General features: G+C 36.0%; 1 protein-coding gene across 3 annotated transcripts in view; it reads left to right on the top strand.

Annotated features, from left to right (window-relative positions):
* STK17B (serine/threonine kinase 17b) overlaps positions 1 to 12,147 on the top strand; it is a 30,230-nt gene extending 18,083 nt beyond the window's left edge. For all 3 annotated transcript variants that reach the window (XM_066232572.1, XM_066232571.1, XM_066232570.1), the window contains exons 3-8: positions 73 to 285; positions 3,820 to 3,964; positions 5,088 to 5,214; positions 6,792 to 6,840; positions 8,030 to 8,209; positions 10,425 to 12,147. In XM_066232572.1, the coding sequence (XP_066088669.1) occupies positions 73 to 285; positions 3,820 to 3,964; positions 5,088 to 5,214; positions 6,792 to 6,840; positions 8,030 to 8,209; positions 10,425 to 10,707 (997 nt within the window). In that variant the 3' untranslated portion in view covers positions 10,708 to 12,147. The remainder of the gene's footprint in view (positions 1 to 72; positions 286 to 3,819; positions 3,965 to 5,087; positions 5,215 to 6,791; positions 6,841 to 8,029; positions 8,210 to 10,424) is intronic.
* Positions 12,148 to 13,410: the final 1,263 nt, after the last annotated feature.

The raw sequence follows: 13,410 nt of genomic DNA, 5'->3' as shown, positions 1-13,410 counted from the left end.
AATTTGTATTATACCAATATTGTTCTTTATGGGAAATTTTAAATTGATTGTTCTTCTCCCCCTCTCCTCCAGAGGAAAATTTGCTGTGGTTAGACAATGTATATCAAAATCTACTGGCCAAGAATATGCTGCAAAATTTCTAAAAAAGAGAAGAAGAGGACAGGATTGTCGAGCAGAGATTCTACATGAGATTGCTGTCCTTGAATTAGCCAAGTCTTGTCCCCATGTGATTAATCTTCATGAAGTCTATGAAAATACAAGTGAAATCATTTTGGTATTGGAATAGTAAGTATGCACTTTAATAAATTTAAGTAATATAGTATCTATTTAATTGGTGGGATAAGGTGACTTGAAGGTCAAGAACAAGAGTGAATAAAGTATGACAAGAACTTTTAAACAGTCTTATTGATAAACTGTTAGAGGAACATAGTTTTTATATTCAAATATTTTTACAAGGCTAAATGTACAGCCCTACAGACATGAAAACTAATTAAATGGTACAAAATAAACAAAATACATCAAAATGTTTGGGGACTGTGGTGATATGAATATACTTTCATTGCTAACAGCACAGAAATTTGATGAAATTTTTTGGAAAATCTGACAAATAGAATTGAAATTGACCTATTTTGTCCATCTATTTGACAAACACATGTAGGGAGTAACCCAAGGAGAATAGAAAGATAAACTTGCATGAAGGTATGCCTGGCACATTGTTAAATGCATTTATTTAGTATATGTGATGTGCAGAACACCATGTTAGAAATTATAGCAATAATAAATAAAATATATTTCTTCCCACAAGTCAGTGAAAAATTGAAAACACCCAAATATTTGTGGGGAAGAGCATGGTTAAGCTAGCTGGTTTGCTAACCAACATCCTGCCCTGTTCCACTGAAGGAGCACCTGCGCTGCGTGGCAGTCGGACACATTCATTACCACTGTGTAGAACATGTGTTTGAACTCTGCAACAATTCAGGAGATCAGCTAAATTTATGTTTAGGATGCTTTAGGTTCTGATAGTCTTTTATAATACAAATCTACTTTATCATAAACTAAAGAGATCATTATTTGTCTTCAAACTGCATAATAAATATAATTCTTTTTATTTATTTATTTATTTTTTACAGAGACAGAGAGTGAGTCAGAGAGAAGGATAGACAGGGACAGACAGACAGGAACGGAGAGAGATGAGAAGCATCAATCATTAGCTTTTCATTGCACGTTGCAACACCTTAGTTGTTCATTGATTGCCCTCTCATATGTGCCTTGACTGTGGGCCCTCAGCAGACCAAGTAACCCCTTGCTGGAGCCAGCGACCTTGGGTTCAAGCTGGTGGGCTTTTTCCTCAAACCAGATGAGCCCGCGCTCAAGCTGGCGACCCCGAGGTCTCGAACCCGGGTCCTCTGCATTCCAGTCTGATGCTCCATCTACTGCGCCACCGCCTGGTCAGGCAATAAATATAATTCTTTATAATTCTTTGTAATTAATTCTATTTAGTAGCTAATCTGTATCATTTTTTTTTTTTAGTTTTAAAGTAGATTAACCTAATTTTAGAATTCAGTTATCTTAAGAATAAAGGGGTTTAATTCTATATTTTTAAAAAAATAAATGTTTTTGTACCAGGAAAGTTAATTGCCTAGAATCAGCTTGTAAATGGAAATGATTATTTGCAAAATGTTAAACTGACAAGTTGTTTATTCATTTAAAAATGAATACTATGTACATTCCCATAAAATTAATGTACTCAATAGGTATATTATAATACCTTCAAAATAAATTAGAATTGCAGAAAAGTCCAGGATACTACCAATATGATTTATTTTTCATGCATTTAGTGATTACATTTGTCAGATTCCTCAGCTGACTTTTATTTTACAAAATTATCTACTTGCATGACATCTACTTGTTTGACTCTGTGAAAAGTAGCTAACATTTTTCCAAAACAGTAATGGAATTCTAGGTTTGGAGGGTGAAAATGCATAGGAGCATTGTTTACTGTACTAAAACTCTCTGTTTTTAGTTCATCTAAATAGCAGCAATAAAATGCATCAAATGTTTTGACACATATTATAACCTTTATATTTTGCAAAATTTCAAATCTACAGAGTTGAAAGAATAGTACAGTTAACTCTCAACTCTTCATTTTGATTCACCAATTGTTGATATTTTGCCATATTAACTGAACCATTTAAAATTTGTGTGTATCTTGATATTTCTCCTTTACATGCTGAAGTATTTATCCAGCTTCTGCCAACTTCTGTAATCTGTTTCTTTTTTTTTTTTTTTTTTTTGTATTTTTCTGAAGCTGGAAACGGGGAGAGACAGTCAGACAGACTCCCGCATGCACCCGACCGGGATCCACCCGGCACGCCCACCAGGGGCGACGCTCTGCCCACCAGGGGGCGATGCTCTGCCCCTCCGGGGCGTCGCTCTGCCTCGACCAGAGCCACTCTAGCACCTGGGGCAGAGGCCAAGGAGCCATCCCCAGCGCCCGGGCCATCTTTGCTCCAATGGAGCCTTGGCTGCGGGAGGGGAAGAGAGAGACAGAGAGGAAGGAGGGGATGGGGGTGGAGAAGCAAATGGGCGCTTCTCCTATGTGCCCTGGCCGGGAATCGAACCCGGGTCCCCCGCACGCCAGGCCGACGCTCTACCGCTGAGCCAACCGGCCAGGGCCTGTAATCTGTTTCTCATGTTACCTGTTTTCTCCCTCCTCTTAACTCTTGCTCATTTTCTGTTTCCCGTAGCTCCACCTCTTTACCTCTTTTGTGAGAAAAATGGTAGTCTTACAGCAGACGTTGTTCAGCTTGCCAAACTAAAAGGAAGAGAAAATCTGATAGGATGACAATCATAATTTTGTTTGATCTTGTTACTGAAATAAGCAAACAAAAGCCCATAGAATACTTCCCATGGGTATAAAAGTAATAACCTACTATTTGTGTTAAGTTTAGAATATATAGAAAATGGAAATCATGTATAAACTGTTTACTATTATGGCATATTCTTGTACGTTAAAATTATTCTTATTTTTCAGTCTATGCATATCTACCTTCAGAAACAAATTGTGATCTATTGGGTATACTCTGTTGTAGCCCTCTTTTTTCACTTAAGAATATATTGTGTATACTTCTATATGTATGATACAGTGTTTCTAAAACTGAATTTTAATTTAGCAAAGAATTTTTAAAATTGCCTTCATAATCAGAGTTCAGCAAGAATCCCCAAATTCAGAAAGGCAGGGTATTGGCTAGATATAGAATTAATATTTGTTACTCATAATAATAGCTAATATTTAATGAATATTTACTATGTGTCAGACACTAGGGTGGTCTGCTTTGATCCTTATAGCATCTGTTGTATTCAGTACTTTACATGACTTATCTAACTTAACTCTTACAGCAACACGTGTCAATATGTTACAGAAGACACAGAGGCACATTTGCTTAGCATTGCATTAGTATTATTGTCTGCAGTGTCTTTGCATGAATGTGCAGGGTGGAGGTCACTACTAGAAATTTTAAAGCAAACTGAATTTTTCATACACATATTATCTTTACCACGATAGAGTTACGACAATATTAAAGTTAGTTTCTCATGAATTTTTTGGGAAATGCAGAGGTTTGGGGGAGTTAAGTATGAAGTATACATGATCAGAGCTTTCACATGTGTTCCTTACCAGCTGTCCCACAGTATTCTTTGCAATATAACAAACAAAATGTGAAGCAAATTTCTATGGTTTCTAACTTTGGCATGCTCTGTATGGATGATTTGATTGCAAGTTGCATTTTTCAAGTTTCTATATTTTGAATTTTATTTCAGTGCTGCAGGTGGAGAAATTTTCAACTTGTGTTTACCTGAGCTGGCTGAAATGATCTCTGAAAGTGACATTATTAGACTTATTAAACAAATACTTGAAGGAGTTCATTATCTACATCAGAATAACATTGTACACCTTGATTTGAAGGTAATGTAATGTGATTTTAAGTAACGCTACACCTCTCTTTCTTCTCTGTTCTTCCTTTGCACAATTGTAGGCTGGTATTGGTAGCAAACAGCAGTCAGATCGTGCTGGGCTAGACAGCACTTTGTTTACCTGTGTGCTGCATGGACTTAATTTTGTATCAGCAGAGGAGAAGCCTGCACTTGTGAGCAGCTCCATTCATCACTGGGTTCTTAAAAACCATCATTTCTCTGTGTTCTAAGCCATAAGCCATTCTACTGCATCTCACTCTTACATCCTGGACCTTCCTATTTTATAACACTGCCTACCACTGCAGTACTCAATTCCGACCTCCATCTCTGAAGAGATGCTAGTCCTCATTCCTTTGCTTCCTCATACTCATTCATCCCTCCCTTGAGGATTTCTGTATTTGGCTCCTCCATCTCCTCCCCAGATCACTCAGGCCCCTTTCCCATGCCTTATCACCACTTCAGCCTCTCATGTTCTCCTCCTCTCTCCGTATCCTTCCTCCATAGCTACGCAGGGAGCTTAAAATCTGAATCAATCTGTATCTTATTTTTTGAACATTGGACTCTTTTCTTTCTGTATAACCTCCCTTCTATAGGCTCTATCATGTATCTTACTGTTAAGCTACAAACCTGGAAACTGTCAGGTCAGAACTAACATACTGAACCGAACCATTTTCTCTTTCTGGAAATGTATGCATTCTATTCCCTCATGCCATCTTTCGTGTTTTTACCCAGAGCATCTTTCTAACTGGCATACTGCTGTTTATCCTTTAGGATTCATTTTAATCATTAGCTCTCTACTACAGAGTCTTCATAGACTTTCTTTTGGGCAGAATTAAGTCATGTTTATTACTGAGTATTCTATATCTTATAATCAACTAATCACTTTATGTATCTGTCTTTTCCTCCAAACCAAGAATCCTCTTAGAATATATTTTTTGCTTTATCATTGAATATATAACTCCTTCTAAAGAGTAGTTTAGTAAATGTTTGATGAATGACTCAATGAAATATATAAGCAATAAGTTCCACTTAATTTACCTCTTAAGTTCCACTTAATTTTCTAGTAGTCTTTTATTGCTGTATATCACTGATTATTTTTTGTTGTGCTTTATTAGCCACAGAATATATTGTTGAGCAGCATATACCCTCTTGGGGACATAAAAATTGTAGATTTTGGAATGTCTCGGAAAATAGGAAATGCATGTGAACTTCGGGAAATCATGGGAACGCCAGAATACTTGGGTAAGAATTTCTTCTTATTTTCTATGCCATTTTAAAATGTATTAACTAAATGGCACCTCTACATAAGTATATTTAGAGCATATAATTCCAGGATATATTTGATTCAACTATTTTACTGCATTGCTATTTAGTTATGACACACTTGAATGAAATGTAGCGAATGTACGATTATTGAGACATTCACAATTCACAGGATATTGGACATATAAGTTCAAAAGTTTAATATTTGGGCAAAAGGGAGGTTAGGGAGCAGGAGAAAATGGAAAAAAAAAGCAAAACAATCACATGGCCCATTATTGCCTTTGAAGCTGGGCTGTTGGATAGAAGTCACTTCTACTTCTGTGCTGGTCCCAACTCTATAGCTGCTGATAATACAGATATCTTTAGTTTGCCGGATTTGTTAGCAGGAGTCCTTGTTGGTTATATTTCTGCTTTAACATATGAGGTTTTGCCCTAGTTTGTAAATGGATTTTGAAGAAGGGTGACGGAAATCTATGAATAGATAATATAGTAATATTGTACTATACCAACAAATTAGTTTATGAAGATGAAGATTTTTAAGTTGTGTGAAACAACATATAAATTTAAGGTTTTAAAATTTATACTAATAATCTTTTTGTACTTTTTTGGTTTTGCTTATTTAATAGCCCCATGCAGACATTGAACTGAACAGAACAGGTGTTACTCAAACTGGGCAGCTGACTTTCCCAAAATGAAAACCGAAGCCAATTACTAACTTTTGAATGCTAATAGAGGCGATAATGGCCTAGACTGAGTGACTGTGACTATAGATAACACTGCTCGCAGAAGTACATGAAAGGCTGTGGCCACGCAGTGGCAGCTGACAATGTCACTCAGAGGCTTTCTTAACAGAAAGAATTGTTAGGCTTTGGAAACAATTTCTCTTGGAGAAATTATGAAACCATACTGTGAAACAAAAAATATTATTCAAGCATAAATTTGAGTTTGCCCTGTACTAATTTGAAATTTGTGGTAATATTTAGAAAGTATGGAGAATTTATTTTGTACTTTTAAAAACATTTTGGCAGGGGAGTAGACAGTGGGAAATTAATTGCTTCAGAAATTAGGTTTCTGATAGTTTAGGAGGGATAGTTAATCTACTTGAAAATCTAGAGCACTTCCAGGAAGCATAATTTGCTCATAATGTCATTATAAAATGCATTTGATGCTATTTACCCTGAAAAGAAAAAGTTAAATTAGTCTAATGAAATAATCCAAACTCCTAACAGAGTAGCAAAATAAAATTTTAGGACAATTCTAGCTTCTAACATTTTACTTCTGTATAATTACTATTTCTCACATTAACCTTAATGATTAAAAATAATTACATAGCTACCAGTTACTCCAAGAACATTATTGGGCTTTTGAATCATGTGGTTATATAATTTGCTTAACATTAAGTATGTTTAAATGTGCAATCACAGGATAATTAATATAATGTTAAATTTTCACTGAGTGTACCAGTAGTTCTTTAAAATTAAATCCAGTTTTATTTTGATGTAATTTTTGTTTTTAAATTTGTCAGTATTGAATTTGAATTGTATTTTCACTTTCAGCTCCAGAAATCTTGAATTATGATCCTATTACCACTGCAACAGACATGTGGTAAGATTTTGTTAGTTACCTAAATACCTTTATTAAAAGTTGGGTAGTGTATATTCTAGGGTTCTTTGATTCCGAATGTAAATAATAAGACTTTCTTGAAAAGATTTTATATAAATGTCATTATTATGCCACAGAAAAAATGTACCTATCCTTTTTAAGTGACACTTTGGCTCTGAGCCAAAGGTACAGAAATAAATAGGAAAATCCCCTTTCTGGAGGAAGACTCACTCTAGTAAAAGAACAGAATACTCACAGTACTACTCTACATGTTCTATCATAAAGATAAATGCTATTTAATAAGCCTGAAGGAAGCAGCAGACAAGCACCAGATGGGAGACATCTGTTCTAGGTCTAGAAGAACTAGTGTTTACCAAATACAAAAATGAGGTCCGGTCAACGTAAAAGTTTAGTTTTATGGGAGTATATCATAAAAAATGTACTCTCTTAAACCTAGGGTATTGTGAGTTTTTGTGGCTAGCACAGAGAGAGGACCAGAGGGGGTAGAACTAGAGTTGATAATGGTAACGGCACTTTGGTTGGATCACTGTGGGGGGTCTGACTCTAAGGACCAAGTAAAAGAGTATAGATTTATTCTCTGTATTCCATGGAGATGGAAGGGGTTTGCCAAGGAAAAAGAGTCCTGTGGCTAAGTAAGTGGGTGAAACATGCTATATGTATGGTCTTTTTCTGGCTCCTGAGCACAGGACTTGTTATTAACATATTTAAGGCTCTGAGAAGATTTGCAGTAAAAAAAAAAAATTACTGCCTGCCCAACTTTGTGCTTTGCCAAACTTGGCAGACTGTTTACATGAGAACCCTGTTTATGTCTCACAGATCATTGCTATGTCATTGGACACCATTTAGAAAATGCTGCCTCTTCGAGCAGCTTTGTGTGATTGGTAACAAGTGTCTATGTGAAGGGTAGACTGTAGGTAAACAACAGATATTTAATACATGATATGTATAATTATGTAACAGATGTGTATTCCCCAACCCCATTTTTTTATATTTAAGATAGCATAATTATATTAATTTTAATAATATAGGAACTCTGAAAGCAATCTATGTCTCTGTTTAATGGTACAAGTTGAGGACAGGAGTATGTTGAGTATCGATTTTATTTTATACAAATGTTTTAAGATTATCACATTTAAAATTCCCCTCTTCTACTTTTTTTGTTATTCTTCAGGAATATTGGGATAATAGCCTATATGTTGGTGGCTCATATGTCCCCATTTGTGGGAGAAGATAATCAAGAAACATACCTCAATATTTCTCAAGTTAATGTAGATTATTCAGAAGAAACTTTTTCATCAGTTTCACAGCTGGCCACAGACTTTATCCAGAGTCTTTTAGTAAAAAATCCAGAGTAAGTAATAACATTAATTTGCTTAAATATATACTATTACAAAATAAATAATATGTGACTGTTAAAAAATAGTTGTTTAAAAATAGTATAAAATTATTAAAAGTATGCTGTCCAGTAAAGTGAGGAAAAAAGTAGAATGAGAGATCATTGAATAACAAATCTGTAATTTCAAACCTGGAAAATATAAAGTACACAACAGGAAATTTTGGAGTGAAGAGAAGATTTGAGTAAGTTTTCTCTCAACCTACTACTATCCCTAAAAAAAATTAGAAAAAGAAGGTTTACAATTCACATGGCTGGTTGGAAGACTTTGTTGTGAATGATTTGTAGTTAACTAATTATAGTTATGTAACAAGTACAAATTAACTGTCTGTCAGAGCTTTAAGGATCAGATGCTCTTTGACCGCCTACTTCTAAAGAAGGGACTTGGAACTATGGCTTAGGACTCTTACCTCATCGTTGGCAGCTTCAAAGCAGGAAAAGAAAAGGCTGACCTCCCTTTTCTTTCCCGGGGTCAGCAGTATTCACTTTTAAATGGCCTGGCTGTGCTTCGTGCAGAAGCTGTGTCACAGTAGTACCTCAGGCTGGGATCCTGGGTTTTCTACTTGTCAGGTCTTTTAGCTCTGATAATTACTCAGTCTCCTGCAGGACTCAGCTTTCTTATCTGTTTAAGAAAAATACCTCATAGGTTTGCTAATTTTCTTGGCTAATGCCCAAACAGACTCTTACTGGCTATATTTTGGACATGAGTTATTTAGTAGAAGTAGTAATAATATTATTTTTTTCTGATTATAAGCAGTTTTCATTTCTTAAAATATTTTTTACTTAGATTCTAAAATTTCTATAAGCACATTAACTCTTTTATAATTAGAAAAAAAACCCATGAAACAAAAGCCTAAGGAAACATGCTTTAATAGTAATGGTGGTTGTGTGAAGGTTGGAATTCTGAGTATAGATAGGGGTTTCTCTTTTGAAACATTGTGACATTTGACTATATTACTTTCATAATAGAAAACAGGATTTAAAAACCCAGGATGTTAGATAAACACCACTGAAGAGTAGCTTTTGTATTTTTATTTTTTTGTTTTGTTTTTTTTTGGTATTTTTTCTGAAGCTGGAAACGGGGAGAGACAGTCAGACAGACTCCCGCATGCACCCGACCGGGATCCACCCGGCACGCCCACCAGGGGTGATGCTCTGCCCACCAGGGGGTGATGCTCTGCCCCTCCGGGGCGTCACTCCGTTGTGACCAGAGCCACTCCAGCGCCCGGGGCAGAGGCCAAGGAGCCATCCCCCGCGCCCAGGCCACCTTTGCTCCAGTGGAGCCTCGGCTGCGGGAGGGGAAGAGAGAGACAGAGAGGAAGGAGAGGGGGAGGTGTGGAGAAGCAGATGGGCGCCTCTCCTGTGTGCCCTGGCCGGGAATCGAACCCGGGACTTCTGCACGCCAGGCCGACGCTCCACCACCGAGCCAACCGGCCAGGGCCGCTTTTGTATTTTTTTAAGATTTATCAGTTACTACTTATAATACAAAATAATGACATATAAATTTTCCTTCAAAGGGTATATAATTCCAAGAGACTTTATAATTTTGCTAATTTTTATTTGTGAGGCTAACATTCATAAGTTTTTTGTCTAGATAGTTTCATTAGTAAACTCCATGATAAATTGAATTTTCAGCACATGTCAGAATTAAAGAAATTTATCCTGACCAGACATTGGCACAGTGGATAGAGCCTTGGCCTGGGACATTGAGGAATCAGGTTTGAACCCTGAAGTCGCTGGCTTGAGCATGGGCTCATCCGGCTTGAGTATGGGATCATAGACATGACCCCATGGTCACTGGCTTGAAGCCCAAGGTCATTGGCTTGAGCAAGGGGTCAATTACTCAGCAAGAGCCCTCCACCCTTGTCAAAGCACATATGAGAAAGCAATCAATGAACAACTGAGGTGCTGCAACTATGAATTGATTCTTCTCATCTCTCTCCCTTTCTGTGTCTGTCTGCCTTTCTCTTTCAATATCTCTCTCTCTCTCTCTCTCTCTCTCTCTCTCTCGCTAAAAAAAAAGAAAGAAATTCCTAGGTACTCAAGTTTTCCTGATACTCAGTTCTATACTATGAGGATGCATTATTTTCATATTTCATAAAATATAACTTGATATATTGAAATGCAGCTTGACTTTTAGTTCTCAGTTTCTCCCTGGTGTTTTCTCTCAAAGGAAAAGACCAACAGCAGAAACCTGCCTTTCTCATTCTTGGCTGCAGCAATGGGACTTTGGAAACTTGTTTCTCCCTGAAGAAACTTCTAGTTCCTCTCAGAGTCAAGATCATACAACAAGATCCACGGAAGACAAGACTTGTAAATCCTCTTGTAATGGCACCTGTGGTGATCGAGAAGACAAAGAGAATATCCCAGAGGATAGCAGTATGGTTTCCAAAAGATTTCGCTTTGATGACTCATTGCCCAATCCCCATGAACTTGTTTCAGATTTGCTCTGTTAGCACTTTTCTCTTTGACTCATTTGAAGTGAATTCGGAATTTGAAATCCACTCCAGTATGTGACTGTGTTTGTAGCTTCATATATGGCTTGTTTATACTGTAAATGCACTTTTGCATAGAAGAATTTAAGGAGTTATTTTAATGTTAAATTACCAGTTACTGGCATAATTTCATTTCCTGTCCTGAGATACCACCTATACAGAGAAGAAAATATTTAAATATATGACCCAAAATAAAAGTGTATATGTGCGTTTATATGTTATTGGAAGAATTCCAAGTTCAAATGGACTTATCAAAATGTTTTATATATCAGGAAAAAAAGTTACTTGAGTTATATTATGGTTGATGTAAACTGAACAAAATGAAGACATTTGAATTTAATAGGTTCTCTAAGGTAATAATGCCTCTATTGAGAAAGACTTTGAGGATAACACTGTCAAGTTTAAGCAAGAATAAGTGCTGTTTTACAGATGATCAGGAGATATTTTACATATGGAAATGTTTTTCAATCACAAATATTTTGAAACTATGTAAAATATATACCATATATATGGTCTACTATATGAGTTAGGTCCTTTAGCCAAGTGAAGGGGGAGTTAGAAACCTGAATAGGGATATTCTAAACAACTTCGAGCAGAGAAAAGAGTAGCATGGCATTTTTTTAACTCAGATGTCTTTTGCCCGCTCTCAGATTCCTTCAGATGTAATAAGGCCTGACAGGTGGGGAATACATGGTACACAAGTGTAGAGGATTTTCATTCTCCAGAACTTCTAGAGTAGAAGATACTTAAGTAAAACTGAATATACTCCATTTTTAGTCAGCCAAACATATTTATTAAGTGATGTAGAAAAAAATGCTAAGAGGCTTAGGCAACTTACAGAATTTAGATGTCTTCTAAGTCTTGAAATACAAGCCAGTCGTTCAGAGTTCTAAAAGTACGTGTAAAAAAATCACTGGACCAAAAGAAATATTAACACAACACCAGAGTCAGCAAGGTGGATGTGACCATAAAACAAGATGACATCAACAAGCTCTTCTAAAGTTCATGTGTAAATTCCTAGTGACTGATGAGACTCAGCAGAAGACTATCTGGAAAGGAGCCTTTAATAGTCTTTTATTTGGATCAGTGCAGGTAAGAGTCTAGGGACAGCAGAATGTTTGATCAGTGGCTGGTGACTATATTTAGTCCTAATAGGGGGGAAAGACTTTCTACCTGCTGACTATTAAAAGTCTGGTGTCATTTTAAGATAATTGTAGCCTCATGACAGTGTTACTATATCAAAAATTATATTTAGATCCTCCCAAAATCCTTGAGTTTTCCCCCTTTGAATTATTGCTCTAAAACCTTTAACTTGTTGAAATTTGGTTAAGACTCCAAATTTAAAACTGTTTTTAATCACCGTCAGCTCACTTTACCTGGTTAAATGGTTAATTTCTTTTATATCCAGCATTTCTTGAAGGAAAGTTATGTCTATGTGTGTGTGTGCATATGTGTATATGTAAATATGTGTATAGATAGATAAAATATATTCTTTACACAAGTTTCTCATAGACATTCTTCACTCTTCTGTATGTGCTCAACTCAGGTGCCAAAGGAGCTCTTGTCTTATGACATATGATTATATATACATTTAAATTCTTTAAGAAGTATTTTGTTGGGTCAATAAACCATTCACTGCAGAAGCTAAGCTGGGCTTCTGTATATGTAAAACTGATGAGGTTTTTTTTTCTAAATTGTTCATTGTCCACTTATTTGCCTTCAGTGTTAAACTAATGCAGGTAAAGCTTAGTCATTGGAGAAAGAGAAAATGATTACTTTTACAAAAGGCCATATTATATATTTAAACTTATTAGAGGACTTGTGCCATACTAAAAAAAAAAATCAAGAAATGATGAAATTCTGAATTGTAAGCTATTTCTCAAAAAAGTATTTTATACCAGCTTTATTTTACTCTTAAGAGTCTTAAAATAGTTTATATACATCTTCTTAGTTAATAGAATACAGAGTTGTAAATTTCTAGACCTTTTTTCTAACGATTTTTATTGTAAACAAGCAACTAGTGGTTGCAAACAGTATAAAAATTCAATTTTTTTTCATAAGGGTGAATTTAAACATTTTTGCTAATTGAAATGTGAAAAATGAAGTAAACCAATTGTTAGAGAGAATTTATTAACAAATGACTTGATTTCTCTCGATTGAAAACCAATGTCTATCAAAAGCGGAGGATGTGTCACTGAAGTGGAACCCTAGAGAGCCCTCTGAGGCGAATGGATGTTTGTTCCACCGAAACATCTGAAGATTAGTGTTAAATTGTTCTGAATCTATAAAATTTAATTTGCTTTTTGGATAGGATCCCTGCATAGATGGGATTAAAAAATAGAGGTATAGATGACAATGTAATTGTCATTTTAATTTTTTTCCCCACACAAAGTTAATCTGAGGAGTAAAATTGTAATGGCCCTTTATAAAGATGTCAAGCAGTACCTGTTCTTCAGTTGTAATGAGATAAGGTCCCCAGGCCAGGATAGAAATCAACAACACATTGCTTCCTTTATCAAGAAAGTCTTTTTTTTTTTTTTTTTTTTTCATTTTTCTGAAGCTGGAAACGGGGAGAGACAGTCAGACAGACTCCCACATGCGCCCGACCGGGATCCACCTGGCACGCCCACCAGGGGCGATGCTCTGCCCACCAGGGGGCGATGC

The sequence above is a fragment of the Saccopteryx bilineata genome, chromosome 5, assembly GCF_036850765.1.
Source record: "Saccopteryx bilineata isolate mSacBil1 chromosome 5, mSacBil1_pri_phased_curated, whole genome shotgun sequence".
In the NCBI taxonomy this organism is placed as follows: domain Eukaryota; kingdom Metazoa; phylum Chordata; class Mammalia; order Chiroptera; family Emballonuridae; genus Saccopteryx; species Saccopteryx bilineata.
This window is presented reverse-complemented; position numbering and strand designations above follow the sequence as displayed.